Genomic DNA, 22498 nt, shown 5'->3' on the forward strand with positions numbered 1-22498 from the left:
CCCCCAGCAATCGTCCTCACCGGATGCTAGTTTCCTTCTGTCCCTCCCCCTTTCTCCTCCCTGGGAAGAAAGCTCCTAAATGGACTGAAATCTCTTCTCAGCTGCATGGTGTCTCTCTGATCCACAGCCCACCCCCTGCAGACATCACAAGAGCATCACTCTGAGTCCACAGGGTCTCCTTCACCTCAGACCCTGTCCAGTCCCACACCAGGGGTCAACCGTGGCCAGCTGGCTGGAGGAAGGCTGACGGGCATCTCTAAAATAAAGGATGGAGGGACATGGGTGAGGACAGAAGAGTAATTATGGGGCTGTGGGAGATTATTTGGCCATTTCTTACACTTGGGTAGCTCAAATCTATACTGCCCCTTCGATCCCAAGAGAACCCCAGGAGCAAAGAATTACATTCCAACAGCAGGTGGCAGCCCCTCCGTGGTTATGAAACCAAGAAGTGGCTCTCCATCAGCTCCGAGAAGAGAAGGAATGGGATGTGACAGACCACAGCTCACACCCATGGCAAAACTAGGTATTATTTTGTGAAACTTTGGATCTATGGTCTGGGAGTGGGATGTAAACTTTATTTCTCACCACGGATAGCCGGGAAACTCTGAAAGCACAGGAAGGGAGGTATTGACACTTACCTTCACAGGACCTTAGCAAGAGCCAGCCAAGCACACACATGGAGTCCAGGGGACACACTGAGCCATCCTTTACCTGATTTCTACACATCCTGCAGGCCACACCCAGCCCTAGGTGCTCTGCCAGCCTCACCAGCCCTGCTTCCACCAGGCTGTGTCGTGCTGGCGGGTGAGAAGCAGCAGGTGATTGTTTCCTTGTCTCGCTCAGGTCTGCACCTCCCCGGGTGCTTGCACGGCTCTGGGGACCCACAGACCTTGTCCCAGTTTGAGGAAATGTTCACAACTGTTCAGGAGAATTAAGAGAGAGTATAAGCACGCATCCGGGCTTGGCCTGCCACAGGATGCTAGAAGGATGCCTGGGAAAGTCTTAGCTTTAGTGGTCCGCCTCTGCAGAGGGCCTGGGGGCCGAGCGCTGCGGCACAGAGCTGGGTCAGAGCGTGGGGCTTCTGTGCACTAAGCGGGGAGGGCTGGTTGGGGCCCCTCTTTAGAAAGCAATTTGGCAATAATTACCAAAACTCAAATACACATCATTCCACTTCAAGAAAGTCATCTCACGGGGTACCCTCAGATGGTGGCTGATGACACGAACAACAGAGTGTGGCGTCGTTTGCCACAGCAGAGCGGGAAGGACTCCCCACAGGGAGGCGGCGTGACCACCGTGCAGCAGCCCTCAGGTGGGGCGCTGCCAGCCCGCCCGACTCAGCCCTGCGCCGGCTGAGAAAGCGGCATCTGCAGGGATGTTTTAAGCGAGAAAAGTGAAATGCTCTGCAGTGTGGATAATACGATGCTATTTGTACTTTTACGAGCATAACCCTGAATATAGGCTTAGAGAATTTCTGATTTGCCCAGAAAGATACATGGAGTTGGTGAGAAGGGGGTTGGGGTCTGGAAGGCACTGCTCTGTTTGCATTTTCCACCGCGGACAACAAGCACACGAAACTAAGTGCTTCCCCTGTAACGTTTGTACAAACAAAAGACTAGGGAAGCTCAACAAGAGATACAATAAAACCAGGACTAAATCGATACTGTTTAAGCCCCGTTATACATGGGGGAGGCGGCCCGGCTCCTGCTGAGTAAGTTTCTGTTCGCACTCTGTGGACAATGAATGCGTGGTTATTAGTAACAGTAATGAAAGCGTCCTCCATTCACTCCCACAGTTCGATTTGTCTCCCAAGGGCACGTGAGGCACATCTGAGGACCGGCAGGAGAGTCTGACAACAGCTGACAGAAAAGAGTGATCCTGCTTTTTGCTTTATGCCTTGATTTCATAATTCCAGCCTCACTCTGGGCCCCAGTCGCTGTGTTTGATGAGATCAGTGGACGACTGTGTTAACATCCCTTTGGGATGCTGACGCTCCAGCCTGCGCACGCTTGAGAATTAACACCACGCACAAACAGGCTGCTCTAAAAGACGAGCATTGTCCCCTAAGACACTGCCACAGAGAGAGCAGGCTCCCCGCAGGGTGGACTGGGGGTGGCACAGGGAGTGTGTGACCGAGGGGGCAGGGCAGGCAGGAGAGGACTGAACTCTTCTTCACCCTGAGCGCATCTCAAACCCAGTCCCTTTGTGGGAGGGCGACTGGAGGACACAGGACAGGGTGCAGGGCATTTTCAAGAGGAGGAGTGGGAGGGAGGGCTGGGAGGAGGAAGGGGGGAGGGGAGAAGAGATAGAAAGAGGAGGCGGGAGGGCTGCAGTTTCTGGAACTGTCTTTGCGTCCATTACATCCCGCAGGAAGGGAGGAAGAGATGACTGCAAATGGAGGGGAAGAGAAGTTGAGAATAAACGGGGGGTGATGCCCTACAGAGGTTGGTGCTGGTGCTGCAGCCAGCACAGGGGGACAAGGATGCGTGTCCTCCTGGCTCTCTGGTCCTCTGGCTCCCCTCACCCAGCCACCCACACATAGTGGGAAGCCCTTTAGGACCACTGTGCTTCCAGGGTCTTGCAGCTCTATACTCAGGAATCTTCCCACCTCAGAGGACCAGGGCCAACACTGTGTCTGCCTTTCTAGCCGTCCCCTGAATCTCGGCTGCAGCAGCATCTGGACCCCTGACTTGGAATTATACAGCAGGACAAAGGCAAAACCAACAGACGGAGGCTGTGGCATGGACCTGGGGCAAGGCATGGACCAGGGCACCCTGCAGTCTGGGACCCAAGGAGACATGGGTCATGGAATCCACCTCTGCTCTTACAACTTCGATAGTATTTCCCAGATGACCCCGTGGAAGTTCCCAAATCCTGATCCTTCTTGTCCCAAACTGCCTCTGCAGTGGATATAATGCTCCCTCGTTCCTTGCACCTTTGGGCTCTTAATGTAAAAAACCCCACATGCTCACCAAATGAACTAAACTTGGAAAACTCACAACACTGCATCTGGGACCCAAATTTACTTACATGAAAATTTACAGTTTAGCCTTAGGTTACCCCCACAGAGTAAGTTTCTGCAGGAAGGAACCACCATCAGCACCCAGTATGTGGGGACCCTGGTCGTCCTTTGTTCTCAAAGTGTCAGAGGGTGCCCTGTAGGTTATCTGACAACTCCCATTTCTAGTTCCCTCCCTTTGTGCCTGCCTCTGCTCTAAAGGCCATATAAGCTAAGATGCAGATCACCTGCCACCCTTGCTGTTCGGGGCGGCCATGAGACACCATTCCAGTCGGTGAGGTGTGGGCAGAAGTCCCTGAGGGATACAGCCCTTCTAGAATAAAACGACAATGCCTCCACAGGAGAAATCCTTTTGTTCATCATCTTTTGTCCTTCCTCTTCTGGATTTTCTCTGCCTGGAATGCAGGCATGATACCCGGAGGTGCAGCAGCCATCTTGTGATGTGAAGACAAAGCCAAGGTTAAGAATGGCAGAGGAGAGAGGCAGATCAGTGACACTCATGAGGAGTGACAGCTGCTCTGGGCAGACAACTTGGAATCGCTTGTCATAGGAGGAAAAATAACCCCTATCTTTTCAAAAGATATCATTCGAAAGATCCCTAATTTGTAGCCAACATACATGAAACAGTAGATAAAGGTCAATAATAATTAAAATAAAATAATACACAATGAATGTAATAAAATTGCAATACACATACATACACATAATTCCTTTTGATGCACATTTATGTAAAAATGTTACGTAAAAATGTTCCTAAATTTTCAAGTACTGTTGATGTTATCATTTTATCTCTCACCCCTAAAAGCCTTTGAAACTTCAAAGATAGTGAGGAAAAAACAAATGCTTCTGGATCATTGGGGGGAAATCCCAGCCCAGATGGGACTACCATTCCACAACAAAATTACAAAGTGGAAAGGCCCCCGAAAGAGATTTGAACAATCCTGCTTGCCTTGCACAACTGTCCCTTAATTGCTGGGCAGCAAAATGTCTTGCAGAATATAACTCAGTCACAGAAGCCCACGGAGCCGACTGCAGAAGCAGACAGCAAACTGATAAAGACCAGAGCGGAATGGGAGCCAGGATGCGAGAGAAAACAAGAGACGTGTGCGGAAAGCTGAGCGCCCGCTGAGCCCTACCGCCAGGAGGGGCGGGCCCACAATCTGCAGCTTTGCTGATTTCTGATGCTGAACCAGACGATGCTATTAATAAGGACAGGAATAAATATTCCACCAGCACATCCCTTGTTTTCTCAGCCCGTGCGTGCTCAGCTGCAGGGCGAGGCTGGCCCCCCTTCTGCCTCGTTATCCTAATGTCTCCACCATAAAAACAGCCAAAAAGTCTGCTCTCGTGACCCCTATTGGTCTGCGTCGCTTTGAGGCCAGTCTGTCTCCCTCCTGTCTTGGATTCCACCTCTTGGCAGGAAAAGTTTAAAAGAAAGTAACAAATGGCCTGAGCATGGAGATGTCTTAATAGCACCATCATCCTCCTCCTCATCACTGCGCTTCCTTCCCGACCCCCACCCACCTCCAACCAGCGCTAAGCGTCCTGTTGAGAAGGGGTCTGGGGGCCAAACAATCAAACAATTGCTCTGGGAGACAAGACGAGCAATCAAGCCTCAGCAAAATCAAGAGAGGAAATAACCAAAGCAAATGACCCTTTACTGACTGATCACTATTGATTGACTAAGTGCCTAAAATGCCCCAAACACTGTCGAGAGTAACCATGTGTCTTGGTCTCTTCCCAGCCACCTTAACCAAGCACCACGATGGGGCGGTTTAAACGACAGACCTCATTCCTCACAGTTCTGGAGGCTGGACATCCAAGGTCAGGTGCAGCATGGTTAGTGGAAGCCCTCCTGGCTGCTCCCGCTGTTGTCCTGACCCGACAGCCCACAGTGCCGAGGGCTCCCCCTCAATCTGCACGTGTGGACATAGGAGTAAAGCCGGAGGTCTATGCGACGTAAGCACTGCAGCTGAAGGCGACCCCGACCCTCGAATTTAAACTGGCCTCCTCCTGCATTTCTAACTTGTGGCAAAGTCAAATGGACGCGCACATGGCTTTTCTTGGTGTTCACAGTGCACTTACCAAAAAAAAAAAAAAAAAAAAAACGAAAAACACACACAAACAATTCTGTTAAAATGTTTGGTTTTTGAACGGGTGTTCCTACAGGTGATTAATCAGAGCTGGCAAAGGAGGAGCTGCCGGGAGAGCCCGCCCTCACCAGCTCAGGAGCCGCACACGACCTCCCGGCTCCCAGGGGCAGGCTCCGTGTAGAACAAGGAAGAGCGATTCTGGTCCCTTCATCTGTCACCTGTCACCCTTCCTCTCTCGGATCACAATATAAGCGTCCTCCAGCACAGCCATTGAGACCATGGCTGCCCTTCAAGGAACTCCCCTGCAGCTCTGGCCACATGCTTGTCATGCCCATGCGGTACTCCTGAGTGTCCCAGTGAGTCCCAGCCACCACCCTCAGCACGTGTGCAATAATGAGTACTTAGTGTGGGTGTGGGTGCGCGCGCGCGAGTGTGTGTGTATGCATGTGCGTGTGTGAAGGCATCTTCAAGGAGCCTACCTTCTCATCTTTGTAACAGTGTTTCTTCCTTATCACCAAGCCAAAAGGCCTGCGACCTCTTTTTCCTTGTTCATAAAATTTAATTTTTTCCTTTCAAAAAACAAAACAGGACCTTCTGGGACAAGGAAGAAGACAAATGCTGCGTCTCTCCGAGGACGTGTCTTCCCCAGTCCTGGATCTTAGCCTTTCAACTCCTGACTGGTCTCCACTGGGAGGAGGGACCCTGACACTTACAGCTGGGCTCGGGGTGGACCTGGGACAGTGGACTTGGCAGCCCCAGAGTCAGCAAGGCCAGGACCGTGATGGCCGGACCTGCCCAAAAGGGCAGTCGTGGGTGGAAAATGGTGGCTTCCAAAATGGCATGGCCTCTTGGACTCTGTAAATGTGACATTACTGAGAAAAAGAGTCCTTGCAGATGTAGTTAAGAATCATGATATTAACGAATGTATATAAAATAGATAAACACGTTTATACTGTATAGCACAGGGAGCCATATTTAGCATCCTGTAGTAACTTACGGTGAAAAACAGTATGAAAACGAGTGTATGTTCCCATATGACTGAAGTATTGTGCTGTGCCCCAGAAATTGCAACATTGTAAACTGATTATACTTCAATTACATATATATATATAAAAGAATCATGAAATGGGAACATCCTGGATCATCCAGATGGCCCTAAATCCAATGATAAATGTCATTACAAAAGACACAGAGAAGACAGCCACGTGAAGATGGAGGCAGAAATTGGAGGGACGAGGCCACAAGCCCAGGACCACCTGGAGCCTCCAAAAGCTGGAAGAGGCAGGAAGGATCCTCCCGGAGCCCTCAGAGAGTGTCGTCTGTCAACACCTTGACTTCAGACTTCGGGAAATCAGGTGAAGCCCTGCTCCACCCTAGCTGGCTGAGTGACCTGAGCAGGCTGTGCAGCCTCTCTGTGCCTGAGCCTCCTCACCTGTACACTGCCCCACGGGCCGACCGTGGGGGCTGGGTCGGCGTGAGCAGAGCGCTTACCTCGTGTCCGGCACGTCAGTGACAACACGCACATGTCTGCAGTCAGTACACCGGTGGAACCCAAGTGTTAAAAATCATTACGTAGGAAGATTATCGACGGGCCTGGACTCTCATGGTAACTGCTTTTTGAAAAACAAAGCAGATTACTAACGTGTGTGTGGGAATATATTCCAATCCAGTTACTCATCTGTGTAGAAAAAAATTTCATAGAAAAAGGTCTAGATGGATAAAAATTGTAATATTAACAATCAAGGCAGCAATATGGGCGCCTTTCTTAGCTGTATGTCCCTAAGTGTTCTGTAATGAACACTTCTGACTGTACACCCAGGAAGATGCAGGACACCCTACTTCTGCACACAGGTGGGGCTTAATATTTGGGTTTCTTACATTTGCTCACTGCAGAGGCAGCGTAGATAATCGAGAACAGTGACTTAAAGCTCAGGCCCCGGGACCCGCCTCTTGATGCCACAGGGTGTAGTCGTGCCTTGAAAACCACCGAGCTTTCAGGCTGGTTGTTGATCAGTGTTCCGGGGAAGTGGGCAGGGGCAGGAGTTCAAAGTCAAAGGAGGAATTCGCAACTAGCCAGGTGTCCATGAGTAGGGGGTAAAGAAGCCCATTAAAATGGCTGATGTCACACCAGGGTGACTCCAATAACTGTTTTAACTGAAATGAGGCCCTTGACAGGAGGAGTCAAAGGGCCAAGGGAAGGGGCAGTGAGTTCAGGTGTGTGCATCTCGAGTTTGAATTGTGGTCTTGTACCTGCCAGTGGAGAAGTCTAGAGGCATCAACACCCCACCTGCATCGTGCGTTTGCAAGGAAGCTGCCTGCAGACCCTTCGAGGCTCCTCTGAAGTAACAGGATGTCAGGTCTGAGCTGAGATTGCTCTGCACCCTAAAGACAGTGGTTGGCAGCTGTGATGCATACTAACCCCTGGTCCAGTACAAAACGGAGACCAGCCCTGGCACTTGGGGGAACATACCATGATGTCACAGCATCATAAGCTGCAACATCTATTCCTCTGGGGGACCCTCTGTGCAGGCGGTGTCAAATACGCGGAGGAGAGCTGCTTACGAGTTCCAACGCTGTGCACCCACACGCCCAAACTTGTTCTGAAGGGAGATGGTGAGCCTCCCAGAGGGACACCTGCCCTACTGGGCCTGGGCCAGCAGACCCATGACGCCATGGGGCTGGCAGCATCACTGGCACTGGACACGCATCTCCGCGAGTCGGTGGCAACCGCTCTTCTCAGGGTTCACGCGTCTCCGTCGAACGCCCAGGGCCTCCTGATTCTCAGGTCTGGGACGAGCAGAGCCGCTCCCCTCTGCCAGCCACGTCCTGCATGTTGCAGAACCCAGAGGGAATTCGGACATGCGCAGACCCACTAGACCCTCTGCAGGGGGACGTGAAAATACACCTTCCAAGGCTGGGGAGAAGGCCCTAATCTGGGACATGGCACAGTGTCTTCAGACAGAGGGCAAGTGACAGTCGCAGGCAGTCAGCCCACTGTTGCAACTGCAAGTCGACACCTTCTGCTGAGGCAGCGCACGCAGCGGGACAGACGCTCCGGACAGCTGGGCTGCATCTAACGTCCTGTTCTGCTGGAATCAGCTGTGTGCCCCATGCCACTTCCGGCTCCGTGATGACGACAGCTCCTATGGCTCAGGGGACTGTGCTGAGGATACACGGAGCGGACTCGTGGGACAGGGATGAGGAAGGGCTCTGAGCCAGGCCCCTGCGGCCCGCAGGCGGCCACTAGCAGGGCGGTCAGAGGCGGCAGAGCCGGCGCAGGAGGAGAGCCAGCGGACCAGGCAGCCCTCCTCTAGAGGAAACCGCGCCCTGGGCGGGAAATCCCTTTCTAGTGCAGCTCTGGAGAGAAAGGAGCTACTAACAAGGGAGCAACGTCCTACGGGAGCCGGTTCCCAGCTCCTAGCAAACAGGGCCCCCTCGGGGAGAGACGGCACACCCGGCGCCGGCCGCGGCGGCAGGGGCCAGCGGAGAACGCCGAGCGCCGCGCTCTGAGCCTCGCTGCGCCGCGTCCGCAGCCCCACCCGCCACGCAGGAGCCAGGTCGCGCTGAGGCAGCGGTCTGCCGTGACCCTCGAGAAGCGCTGCGCTGGGGCCTGCCACTCCAGGTGAGCCTGAAGATGCGGCAACAGCATGGCCGCGTTTAAGAGAAACGCAGGCCCCCATGGCCCGCCGGCCCTGCAGCGACGGTCAGGACGCGCGGCTCCCAGCGCCGCGGCCAGCGCGGCCCGGCGCGCATCCGGGACCTGCGTCCCCCAGCCGCGGCGTCCCCTGTGAGACGCTGCAGGGACACCAGAATTCTGCAGTGCGCTTTAGCTCTTCCTGCCTAAGTGCCTGAAGAAGAAATTTTCCGAATATTCCCCACACTTTGGGGAAGTAATAACTGTTTATGAGATACACGGTACTAAACTATAAAAATGTTACAGAAATGATTACATAGAGCAAGTTACAGAAACACTTAAAGCCTTTATTATATTCGTAGGTCTAACTGAAATCCATGTAAACGCTGTTACATTGAAAACATTCTTTACGCACAATATTTGAAAATATAAAATTCTAAACCAATTTAAAGTACTTCTCATTTTAAATCAATTTTTCCTTTTTTTTTTTTTTAGCTTTGACACTATCAAAAAAAAAAAGGAACAGAAAGAGTACATAAAAACTATTAGGTAGAATTTTAAAAAACTTTCAATTTCCCTATCGTATTTAATGTTTCCAAGACATTTGGTGGTGGAGAAGCAAAAACATTGCACTCAAAAGATGTGCTGTCACCAGCCATCTGAGAGCTTGAGGACCAAACAGAGCATGTCAGGAGGAGGGGGCAGCTGGAGGCCCCGCCCCACACGCCCTCCAGGCCACGCCATCCCCAGAAGCCAATAAATGACAGGCACAGACAAGGTGGCTGGAGGCTGGGCCCAGGAAACAGCATCGATGCCGCTCAGTCCCAGGCTGCCTAGAGGTCACGGACATTCCTGCAGGACTAGGAGGGTCTTCTGACAGAGAGGATGAAGTTAGGAAGGGGGGTGGTCCTCCCCTCGGATGCTTCGGTACTTAGCCATGTCTTCAGGAAATACTTTAGAAAGTTCTTGAATCAACAGGCTTTTAAATTTCTAAGAGGAAAAAGATACACCATCAAAACTGTGTTTGTGACCCATCACCCAAGTTAAAGACCAGGCCCCACAGAGCCTCAAACTCAAAGGGACAGAAATCATGCTCCCTCGGCGCTGTCTGCTCATCTCCGTGGACACCTCACTTGCCAAACCGCAGCAGGCTGTATGTTCAAACACGACCCCTTCCCTCCTGCTTCAAACAACAAAAGCCCTCCATGAGCAGCCAGCCACACAGGAGGAACCGAGTTTGGCACCCAGCGCATGGAACAGGAGTCTCCATGTACTATTTAATTAAGCAATTATTAACTTGAACCACATCAAACTCACTGTGTGCAAACAGCTCCATCAAAGCTCTCAGAGCACCTGGCAACCCGTCTTCTCCAAATGCCATGGCTCCATGATCCTACTTATCAGCGTAATGTTTGTTTTAATCCAACCTCCAAAGCAGCTAAGTATCTGCCAGCATCTCAAAACCTCTTCTCATCAGCTGTACACAACAGAAGCACAACGGACACAAACAAAGATATCGCACCCACCTCAGTGGGGAACACCCCTCACGGGGGCTGCACACCAACGCTCCAGACACCGGTGACGACAGAACGCGGGGACGTTTAAACGCACAGCCCACCGGGCACACATCCTGCAACGTGGGACTTTCCCAGTCTCAGGTGAGAGGAAATGACACCAAGAGGCAACAGAAATGGAAGCAAATGGAAGGCAAGAGGCAGGGTCACTAGTGTGGCCGCCAATGGGCAACCTCAAGGGCAGGTGGTGAACAGGAGTGCAGCACAGAAACTGGGACGAGGTCACCCATGGGCCGTGACCCGGTCCACACAGGGGGACCTGCTGGGTGATACAGGAGACAGCTCACTCACACAACAGCCAAATGCTCAGTTCGCTCTCGACTAATGCTCTATTATGTCCCGAGGGTGATGCTCGGTTCAAGATCGACTCAGTCCCAAGCTGACAGGGCAGAAATGAGGCTGCGGGTGCCACAATGACAACTCCGCCCAGGCAGCACGGGACAGGCTTGTCTTAGCTGTCCTGACACGGCCGCACTGCTGGCTCCTCGAGCTCACCCTCTGTGGCCGTCCCTGTGCACACCAGACACTGACGAGGCACACCGTGCACCTGGGCGGCAGCAGGAACACGACACCCTGGACCTCAGGATGGGCAGACACAGAACAGACAGAGAGGAGGGCAGAAGGCTGGTCCAAAGACCTCTCCGAGGAGGTGAGACAGGGACCCCAAAGGACAGAGCGTGTGGGAGGGCTCTGGCAGAGGAGACAGCACAGGAGTGGACAGGCAGGAGTGGGGCCGGGGGTTCCAGAAATGCAAACCGGAGCAAGGAACAGGTGGGGCAGCAGGAGGGCTGGCTGCAGGAGGACAACAGAAAGGGACAGCACCACCCACCTAAAGGAAAACCCACACCCACCCAATCCGAACCACACGTGAGTCAATTTCAGTAATAAAAAAACTACACGTGTCACGTGCACAGAGTTTGCTAGATCCCATCCAAGCCAAGAAACACAGAGAGGAAAGTCTCTGTGGAGCCTGGGGGATATGGTGCGGAGGGGCTTGGAGTCAGAAGCTGGAGACGACCACCAGAGAGACAGAGAGCAAGGGTTTACAATCCTCTGAACCGATGACCCACAATTCCAGGAAAAGGCCCAAGTGAGGGACTCACAGCACCAGCATGCAAACTGGAGACGTTCCATTCTTAACAATGAACACAAGCACAGGGAGCCAGTGACAACCAGCATCGCAAAGATCAACCCGGACCTGCCGACAAGCAAGGCCACCACAGGGTGCGCTGACGTTTGACTTTATTCACTACTTATCACACAGTTCAGAAATCTCAACTGTGTAACGGTGTCAAATAGCTGATGCTTTACATCGTGTATCAGCCAAGTCTACTTTAAAAGCATATCCTGATGTTCTGATGTCATCGTCTGTTCACAAGAACTTTACCTTCATTGTGTCAATCTTGCCTTTAACTTGCTCATTTTTAGCCAGAGCCCGCTCCAGGCACTCTTTGGTGTAGAGTTCGGGGTTTCGACCTTGGTCTATGTATCTGGAAATGTGAAATATCTCAATTAACATTCTCTCGGCTGACACCTGCTCTCAGAGTTTTCTGTGAGCTGTACACAACTTCACACGGCCCTGTTCAGGGGGAACTGTGTCCAGGAAGCAGGTGACTCAGACTCCTTCATTTATACAAGTACAGGTGATTTGCTCTCACAGAACTTCTAGCTGCATGAGTAACTCATGAAATCAAGTAGTGATGACTTCTAAACCAAGCAAGCCTCACAGTCACACCACTTCAGCTTTAGCATCTGTATTTTTCAAAGGCCTCACGGCCACGACTTTAATCCTCACGACAACCCCAAGGTCAGGCAGCTCTTCACGACAGAGAACCAGGCGAGGGCCAGAGCTTCAGGCCTGCATGGCACGGGGAGCCCCCCAGGTGCAGCCTCCACTCCAGGTCCGCCCCGGCCTCTGCCGAGGAGCCTCGGGGCTGCTGGGCAGGGGAGGGGAGAGCCCTGCCCTGACGGCCCCAAGATTAGTTTACAAACTGGGGGGAGAGAGGGCCCACGTACTAGATATACCTAAGTAGATATATATACCTAGATACACCTCAGTAGCTTAAATTTAACAGAAAGAGGTCCTCTCCAATAATTTCTTAGCAGTATAAAACTGTTTCTTGAAATTTCCGACACTTGTCCCCAAAACATCCATTGTCCCAGTGATTTCATTTACGAATACCGCCCAGATGAATATCCACATTTTGCCAGCGGAAGGCCACCTGCCTACTTCTGCACCCTGAAGACCTTCACATCATTAAGCTAAACTGAATTATTTGTTACAAAAAAAAAAAAAACCCCACTAAAGTCCGATTTATGCATTTTTATGCTTCAGTTAACAAAAATTATCACTTCCAATTAAAGACACTGTTAAGTTACTGTTAATGGCATAAAAACTGGTCTTTAATCATGACAGCAAAATACTGATGAATCAAAAGTTCTAGAAATTTCACTTTATTGAAATGTGTTTGAAATGATGGAATGAGAGAAGCAAAATTATGGTAAATTCTAAACAAAATCCATCCATTTTTGGAAACAAAAAATCTGACAGGTCCAAGTGTCCTAAATAAACTGCTTCCACAGTGATACCATTTGGATTGGGCCCTTGAGACCGGAATCCCACCTCAGCCAACTCACCGACCCAGAAGTACTGGACAAAAGGGCCGAAGTTTTATTGTTATCTTTGCTACGAACACAGTCGGAGTGTCTGCAAGTGGACCGGGGAACCCTCCTCCATCAGGCACAGATGACTGACAGTTCACACCCGCTGTGTGTCGATTACTCACAGGCTGCCTCATCCCAACTCTCCAGGTGAGCCTAGGCTGTCCCTGCAGCCCGCGGGCTGAGGCCTCTTCCCCGCTCCCTTTAAGCTGTCTTTCCCATCCTTCCCCTTCGCGCCTCTTCAGACGATGGGAGTAGTTCCCTGGCGTCTGTCAAACATCCCACACACTCACGACCAGAACAGCTCTAATAAGGACACTTCAAGGAAGGGAAGTGAGTCTCCACCCTCCCACACTTCATGGGCCGGAGTTTAGAGCTGTAACACACACACAAGGCCTTCGCTCCCACCTGAGAACACCGACACCTTGGCCAGCAGGTGAGGACAGAGCCTGGACAGTGGAAATTGCAGCCTGTGTGTCCTGGCTTGGTGGATGGCTGCGCACTGTGTTGTGACTACAACTTTTATCTCTGACTTTTCAGGATGTAAAAAGGTACATTTTCCCCTATTGTTCAAGGAAATCTAGTGATTTACATTTGCAGTTTTACTGCAAAAAGCCCCAGAATACTCCTGCTGTTCCCAGCCAGCTCTGGGAGAGGGGAGAGAGGCCACCCGGCCCAGAGAATCAGCCTAGGCAGGACTCTGAGAGCCTATGATGTCCATCACAAATTTAGTAAATCTTTTTTTATGTCTAACTCTTTTTCAACAACACAGAGAGTTTTTTTTTTTTTTAACTGTTTAATCCCTACAGAACATAAGCTCCATGAGGGAAGATATTTTTGTCTATTTTCTTCCCTGGCATCTCTCCAGCACCCAGACTGTGTCCGCCATATAGCAGACCCTAAAATACTGGAGGTTGAGGAAGTCATTATAGCAAAACTAAACAAGAATTACAATATCAAGAACAGTACTTACTCAAAAACTTCTAAAGGCACAGTAATATCATGGAGTTGCTGTCTGCACTTATCTATATCCTGTAAGCCAGTAACAATAAAATTCCTGGGGGAAAAAGCAAAACCAGGAGATTAGGTTAATTCAGATGATGGCACTGTAAAACACCCATGCCTGGCCAACCAGGCCTCCACACGAGTGTTCCTCATACAAGCACGGGTTACACGCGGCTCACAGCTCTTTGTTCGAGAATTCCTAGGAAAGCTTTGGAGTTACAGAATATGTTCAAATATCTCTTGATTTTCTTTTTAAATAAGGAATTACCAATATGGTTCGGGGGGCGGGCGGCAGGGAGGACCAGGAACTAATAGGTGTAAGGGCAGGAACCTTTGAAAATATGATGAAAAATATGACCTTTCTCTCAAAAACAATCACCGAGGTGGATGTGAGTTTGCGGGCAGTTGCAGACAACACATGGGGCAGCAGAATCCAGCTCAAGAATCCAACCTCAAACTCTAGGGGGAAGAAAGCCATGGCTGCCTGGTTTAATTTCAGCGCCCTTCCCCTCGGGAGCCTTCCTAGATCACCTGGCAAGCCCCACAGCACTGGGTATGTAAGGCAGGGTTGTGAATATGTTTTTATGTCTGTGTCCTCCATAAAGCTGGGAGCTCTTCTCCAGAGCATTCTATTCCTGTTTGCCTTCTGTTCAACCCAGGGTCTAGCGGCACGGCCAGCACAATGCTGTTGCCAAAAAAAAATTAACAGATGTGTGGCGTTTCTCACCACCACCATCACGCACCACTATCGATTCCTCCACCTTCAGGCCTCGGCAGCAGGTGGTTTCTGAGCCTTGGCCTTCCCGGGGCCCATTTTTCCGCCCTCCGGGTGAAGGCCGCCTCCCCTCCGCGGACAGGGACTCAACTCCCCGGAAGGGCTCAGGAGAAACGCTGGGAGGGAGTCATACGAGGGCGGGGAAAGACTTAAGATTATGAAGCATGCCTCCCTCCGACGGCCGCAGAAACGGAAACTATTATCTGGCACTGATAGAGTCTCCAAAGGGGCCCTCGAGAAAAGGTCCCAGCAAGGCAAAGCGGGGAGGCGGGTCGGCAACAGGCGGCAGCGGAGAGCCCCCTCTGCCCACAGCCTAGAGCCGGAGGGTCCGGGAAGGACTGGGCCCCGAGCAGCGCGGGGAGAGCCAGCAGCCCTCGGCCGGAATCCGGCTCCCCAACCGGCCCCGGCTCCCCATCCCCCCTCCACAGCAGACGCTGCCCCGCCGGCCCCGGGAAGACGCGGGCGGACTCGGCCGCTACTCACAGCTTCTGGTTGAGCCCGGCCTGGCTGCTGGGCTGGAAGTCGCTGACGATGATGCCGAGCTGCCGGATGTTCTCCACAAACTTCTCCAGGTGCTCCTCCAGGTGGTCAAACTTCTCCGCCATGGCCGCCCCACCCGCACAGCCGCGGCCGTAGTCCTGCTCCACCGCTTCCGGCTTCCGCCTAGGCCTGCTATCACTTCCGTTTCCTCTGGGGGCGGGGCCTGGATGATGGGCGGGGCTACTCGGGGTGGGGCCGGGACTGGGGGATGCGGGGCGGGCCACCGGGGCGTGGAGTAGACCCAGAGGCGGTGTCTGGGGCGGGGCCTGGAGCGGGGGCGGGGATTTGGGGCGGGGCGGGGCGGGGTCTAGGTCAGCTCGGCCCCTCCCCAGCAACACCAAGCGCCCAGGTGAGAGGGACCCATGGTTGCTGGTGCTCTGGACTCCCATGCGTGCTTGTAAGACCACAAAGAACCAGCGGTGGGGACCTGTGAGACCCCGCTCTGCCTCCACTGGCCCTGGGCAAGTTCCCTAGCCTCTGAGCCTCTGTTCTTACTCATAAAATCGGGATAATGAGACCCGACAGCTGCATGAGACTAGTTAGAGGAGATAATGCCAATCAAGGCTTAAGTACAGCGAGCAGTGCTTGGAAACAGTAGCTTGACCCCACGATGAAAAATGACTGTATTTTTGAATATTTAAATTATAGGTTCTCATTGTAAATAATTGAAACAATAAAGGAAGAATATAATGAAGAAATAGGAAAAGACACCTGAAATCCTGCCCCCTTGACAGAACCCTTTTTTGAGACCTCGGACACAGTCCCTTCCTGCCTTTCTTTTTGCACAGGTACAACCGCCTGCAGGAAAAGCGCTTACCCAGCTTCTCACTCCGCAACAGCACCTGCTGTGCAGGGTCCAGCAGTCACCCTCCCACCCCCCACCCCACCCCCGCTCCTCTGGAGGCTGGCCTCTCCCTCAGCCAGGCCTTCTTGGAGCCACCCAGCCTTTACTCTGACCCTGGAAAGGCAGCCCAAGCTGGGCTTCAGACCCATGACTTTTCCAGTAGTGATTTGCCATCCCTTAAATGAATGAATTAGCAGCCAGGACAACACAAGTTGACTTTAAGCCTAGTGTCACAGCTGAGGCTTCTAGTGCTCACTGCTGCCGCCTCTCAACAGAGATCCTGGTCCCTTCCATGCTCCATAGAATGCAGCATCTTCAAAAATATGTACCTAATTGAAAATCCTAAATTTGCACGCAAGACCCAATAAAGATTGTCCTCTTGCCCCTCAATTGGAATCCTTGAAGTCAGCACTGGCCTCCCTTCTTTCTCCTGATATGTAATTACACCCACTTACTCTAACTCTTCCTTCTAATCTCCTACTCAGCTCTTCCCTCCCTAATTCCAGCCACCTTCCTAGGTCAGGCCCTCAGCCCCTCACTCCAACTCTAATAAAACAGTGTCCTATGGAGTTTCCCTATCTGTGAAGAGTAACCTCCCCTGCTTCACAGAGCTTTTAGTAAACTGCTGTTCATTGATCTTACTAAAATTCCCAGTTTGATCATTATTGTGCTTAAGAAATTTTCTGCCCATTCTTCTAGGACTAAGATGTTTGTTCCTACAACAGCCTGCCTGGATCCCTCAAGCCTTGGTGATTTCTTTTCCTACTGAATATCATAGTGTACATTGTCTGCAGTTTTCAGTTCCTGGAGTCTTAGGCAAAATGAGGGAGCCCCTTTTCTTGATGATCTCCAAAGCCTCTCCCAGGTGCCAGGAGAAATGGGAACCCAGAGAAGGTATGTGATTTGTCCAACTTACTGAATCAGGCACTCTAGTCCATGTGGTGGACTGAACTAATGTAAAAAGCCTCTGATCTGCTCTGAATACACAGAAATGCTGGATACAATGGCTCCCTCCCTGTTTAACGACAATTAACTTCAGGGGAATTTTAAACCAAGGTGGCAATAAGATACTTGACAAAAGAAAGAAAAGGAGGTCAGGATATGAAGTTAGCCCTTTTCAATTTCATAAGAAAAAAAAAGGTAGATATTGATGGAACTTAGGCTCTATTTAGTATTGATGTTTAAATTTTAAGGTTATTTCTTTAGTAGAATATAATTTCCAAACTAGTAAAGGGAAAAGGGGAGTAAGGACAACACTATCAATTCAACAGCAGGCGAGAAAAAGAGGGACTCAGTGAAGCAAAGAGCAAGCGTGAAAAATAAAAAGCACAAAATAAGATAAAAGAATTTAAGAAAAATAAGTTGGTGATTACAGCAAATGTAAACAGACTTCATTACGTGTTTAAAAAGGAGATTCTCCCAGGTTGGAAGTGTTTTGTTCTGTTGTGTTTTGTTGTCGTGGCTGTTGGTTTAATCCAGCTACGTGGCTTTTCCAAAGTGCACCTAACAGACACATACAGAAAGCCTGAAATGTAGGAATAGAATGGAAAAGATATGCCAGGCAATCAAAAAAAGAAGTTGTTAAAGTGTACGAAATTAAAAATTAATAAAAATGTAAAAAGATTTTTTTAAGGGTAAAGGAAAGAATCCACCAAGATGCTATACCAATATTAACCTGTAAGCAACTAATAACATAGTCTTTGGATATCCAGCACAAAAACTGACAAATCATGAGGAAAAATTCAAACTTCACAATGCTAGCAGGGGATTTGGACCACCTCTATCAGAAAAGGGTAAATCAAGTAGACCAATAAGTATAAAGAATATGGAAAATTTGAATAATATGATTAATGTATGTGATTTGTGAGAAACAGTAAACCTAAAGAACAGATTGTTTCCAAGCACATATGGAATATTTATAAAAATGTGACCATTCACTAGACCACAAAAGAAGTTTCAGAAAATTTCAAATTGTGTCATGTAGACTAGATTTTCTGACCCCAGTGGTATAATTATAGTAGAAATCAATGAAGTTATTTGCTTTTTACACATACACACACCTGAAAACCAAAACACATTTTTTTTCAAATAATTCATGGGTGTTCATACATCTGAATTTGTATGGGCAAGACCCAGTTGATGTCTGTCATCCCAGTGTAATTATTAATACCACTTTCTGTCACTCACTATCAAAGGTGTCTCAGTTTGGTTGCTGTATTACATGGCCATCTTAGTTAAAGGGAAATTTGTCAATATTTGAAACTGAATGATAAGCACTTCTTATCAAACTTCTGCTTTGTTCTAAAGTGAACATTTGAGGAACAATAGCCTGCAAATAATAGGCTATAGTTTCAACTCAAAGAGTGCATGAAAAGGAGCAAGAGAGAAATCATAAGCACAAAAAATATAAAGAAAAGAGTGAAAAAGGTAAAAACAGATTCTGATGAAAATGGAAACCCTTTTAAGTAGTTTTCCTTCTGCTTTCATTAGAAGTGAGAGAGATGAAGAGTAAAGAAAAGCTGATTGTTGAAAAGCTGAGTCAAATAGACATGCTTCTGGCAAGTCCATCAGAGAGTCAGAGAGAGAGAATAAACAGTATTATAAATGAATGAGAGAACAAAATTCAGTTACAGTGAAATGTGTACTCATATTTTGAAAGCTTGAAGGATGTGGACAGTTCACTAGGAAATTCCCAAAAACTAACTTGAAAAATAACAGGAAATTAGAATAGATCCTAACCTTTCAATAAACTGATCAGCAGACAAAATTTCTTTCAAAGAAACAGAATACATCAAGCTCTTGCTGTTTTTAACACTAGTTTGCTCTTCTTCTAATGAAACATTAAAGAAAAAAAGAATTTCAATCTTACTCAGATGCTTTCAGAGACTAGAAAAAGAAGAAAAACATCCCAGCTCATTTTTTAAGGGTTATATAACTTTGATATGAAATGCAGATAAGGACAGTGTGAAAAAAAAAAAAGGAAGAAAATATAGGCCAGTTTGCCTTCTGAAAGTAGACACAAAAATCCCGAGGAAACTATTAGCAAATAGATTCAATAGTCCTGTATCTATCAGCTACCAATTGCTGCATAAACAAACCTCCTCTATACTTAGCAGCTTCAAAAAACTACCATCCTTTATTCTGCTCACAAATCTGCAGTGTGGGCTGTGCTTGGCATTCATGGCTTGCCCCTGCTCCGTGTCATATCAGGTTGGTGGCTTGGCTGGGGCAGGCTGACCTGCTTTCAAGACGGCTTACACTTGTGGCCACCATGTTGGCAGTGAATGTTGGCTGAGGGCTCAGGTAGACTATAGACTAGAAATCAGAGTCCCTCTCCACACGAGTCTGCAGGTTTGGGGGGCTAACTTGCCTCATGGTGGCTGGGTTCCGGGAGCACATAGCTCTAGAGAAGCAGATAGAAACTGCACAGTCCTTTATGACCTAGCCTCCAAAGTCCCATGGTATCATTTCCACCATGGATTCCCAGGGAGGGACCATAACCTCGATCCATCAATGAAAGAAGTAAGGAGCCACGCTGTTGGAGGAACAGGTGAAACTGAAATCTGTCAAAGCCATTTTGGGAAAATACAACCTGTCACACATCACACTGAAAAAAAATAACAATCTGGCGGGCTTTTCCTAAGACTGCAAGAATGGTGACTATCATAAAGTCTATTCTATAACTAAGTCCATTAAGGATTGAAGCAGAGAAATATCTCAGATTTTTAAAATAGACACTTGATAAAGTTCAACTGGATTCATGGGTTGATGTTTGTACAAAGCTGTCTCTGAGAAAACTGGTAGAAAGTACCCCCCAACCCTAATAAAGGATAGCTACTGTAAGCTTATAGAGGGCATCAGACTTAGTGATAAAACTTTGGAAACATTCTCGTTAAAGTCATGAACGTGGCCAGAACCTTCCCATCCCCCCAACTCTTCAGTGCGGCACTGGAGCTAGCGTAGAGAGGGTCGTGGAAGGAGCACTGGACTGTTACCCCTGTTCTCACTATTACCTGCCTTTTTTGACTTTGAACTTCTAAGTACCCCCTGACTTGTCATTAAAATCCCTGGGTATCTTATGCCTTAGTTTCCTAGTCATATTTTAGGAATTTTGAGGACAGTAACCCAAACGTGCACATCCCCCAGAGTCCCAGATATAAGCAGACCGGCCCGATAAACAGTTTACACTAATTGGAAGGATGGGGGAAAGGAAACAGGGAAGCCGTAGGAAGAAACCAAATGCCTATTTTTCCACCGTGGGGGTAGCTCCCCAGGAAGCCCCCCTTTTCTGTCAGGTAGATCTTGGCCACAGATTGTTTTCCAAACAAGAGAAATGGGTGCTTCTGCAGTTTTGACTCATGGCCCCATCAGCGCTGCCCCTCTCCTGGTTTTTGCAGCACTCAGTGAGCTGTTTCTGCTGCCTCGGGTACTTGTGTAAGTAGCCCATGATAGGGCCAGTTTCTAAGAGCAGCTGTGGTTGTAGAAAAGGCTCCATGGAGATGTTCTGCATTGCTGCTTGTACCCTGCCTAGTAAGGGTCACCCTGGGTCTGTGATCACATTACCCATTGTATCAGTTCTCAAGGAGGCTGCAACAAAATATTGCAAACTGAGGGGCTTCAACAGTAGAAATGTATTGTCTCACAGTCCTGGGGCCCAAGAGCCTGAGAACAAGGTGTCAGCAGGGTTGGCTCTTTCCAAGGCTGGTAAGGAGAATCTGGTCCATGCCTCTCCCTGGATTCTGGAGGCTTGCTGGCCATCCTTTGTGTTCTTTGGCTTGTAGATGCATCACCCTGCTCTCGGCTTTCATGTGCACGTGGTGCTCCCGCTGTCTGCATGTCTCTGTCCAAATTTCCCCTTTTTTTTATAAGGACATCAGTCATATCAGATTAGGGCCCACCCTAATGATCTCATTTTAACTTGATTACATCTGCAAAGACTCTTTTCCAAATAGTCACATTCTTAGGTACCGGGAGTTAGGATTCCAAAACATCTTAGTGGAGGGCCCACGATTCAACCCATAACACCTGCCTCTTCTGTTCAGGAACACCAGCCCTCCCTTGCCCTCTGTATTGTGACTGCGAGGTATTTAGTTCAGACCAGGTCATAGTGAGTACAACGAGGTTAGCATTCCCTACATTTTGGTGATTCATGATTAATCATCAGGTCCAATTTTTCTTCCCATAAGTGTTTTCTTCTTTCTTTCTCCTCCCACTTGCGTTGGATAAACTGAGAACAGAAATGGGCAATTTTCAAGTCTGACTTTTGAAACCATCCTGAGTACAGCCATTGAGACCCACTGAGTGCTCCGGAGTTTGAAAGCATCTCTAAATCACTCATCTCCCAGTTGCCCTAAGTCATTGTTCCATTGACTGTTGTTCTCTGATGAAATCAAAAGCTTTTCAAACCCATTGAGACCTACATGGAAATTCTCCCTTTTCCTCCTGAAACAGCTAAATCGTGGCTGCCTTCCCTTTACTCAGCAAGCTAAATAGTGTTGATTTGTTTGTAAGAAATGTTCTAAGATTTAAACACCTCAGGCTCCAAATGTAAATGGAATCAGGCTGGAAAATCTCAGCAAGTCAGAAGTCCCACCTGGTAGGATGCTGCACGCAGAAAACCTGCAGCGCTCTGCTGACGGTAGATGGAGTCGCTTTGGTTCCTCCCTGAGGTCAATGTGATCTGCCCCTGGGAAATTTCCAGACTTCTAATACTTTGGGACCTTGGAACCTGGAGGCTATTTTTCTTTCTTTTTTTTTTTATTTCTTTCACATCATTGCTGCTCAGTCAGCACTCGTGGCCCTTAGTGGCACCACTTGGAGTATTTTTTGCCATTAATTCTGAGAACCAGACTCAGCTTAAGTTAAAGAAATGCAGCTGTCCTACCAAGAGGGCCAAACAGCTGGCTTCTGCTTTTCACTTTGTGGATTTTCCGCACATTAGCAGTTCTAGCAGAGGGAAGATTTGCAACTCTGTTTTTTAATGATGATGATGGTAATGATCATACTGATGCCAATATCTAGCATGTTACTGAGCATTTAACATAGATTATCTCATTTATTCTTCATACCCCTGAGAGGAAGCTACTGTAATTTGCACCATACATGGTCAAATGTAAGCCAAACAAGCTTCCCTACGTACAGAATTGGGAGGCAGAACAATTCCAGCTAGTAGGAGATGCTGATGTCATTTTTCCCCAAGTGCCACATTGACACACGAATGTTCAAATGAATCAGGTTCACCATTCATTCTATTAGGTTTACATGTTACATGACTTTTGCCATAAAAAATATACATTGCAGCTTGTTTTCACACTACTAAGTATTGAGAAACAGTAAGATTTCCCTCCTGTTTTCTT

General features: G+C 48.9%; 1 protein-coding gene across 1 annotated transcript; it reads right to left on the minus strand.

The window, feature by feature from the left end:
- Positions 1-9069: 9069 nt before the first annotated feature.
- On the minus strand, positions 9070-15427 carry MED10 (mediator complex subunit 10). Its single transcript, XM_032469743.1, has 4 exons — positions 15242-15427; positions 13952-14035; positions 11705-11807; positions 9070-9733 (listed from the first exon to the last, which is right to left on the minus strand). The coding sequence occupies exons 1-4, from the start codon at positions 15361-15363 to the stop codon at positions 9635-9637; spliced, it is 408 nt and encodes a 135-aa protein (XP_032325634.1). The 5' UTR covers positions 15364-15427; the 3' UTR covers positions 9070-9634.
- Between the last annotated feature and the right edge of the window lie 7071 nt (positions 15428-22498).

This window comes from Camelus ferus, chromosome 3 (assembly GCF_009834535.1).
Source record: "Camelus ferus isolate YT-003-E chromosome 3, BCGSAC_Cfer_1.0, whole genome shotgun sequence".
NCBI lineage: Eukaryota > Metazoa > Chordata > Mammalia > Artiodactyla > Camelidae > Camelus > Camelus ferus.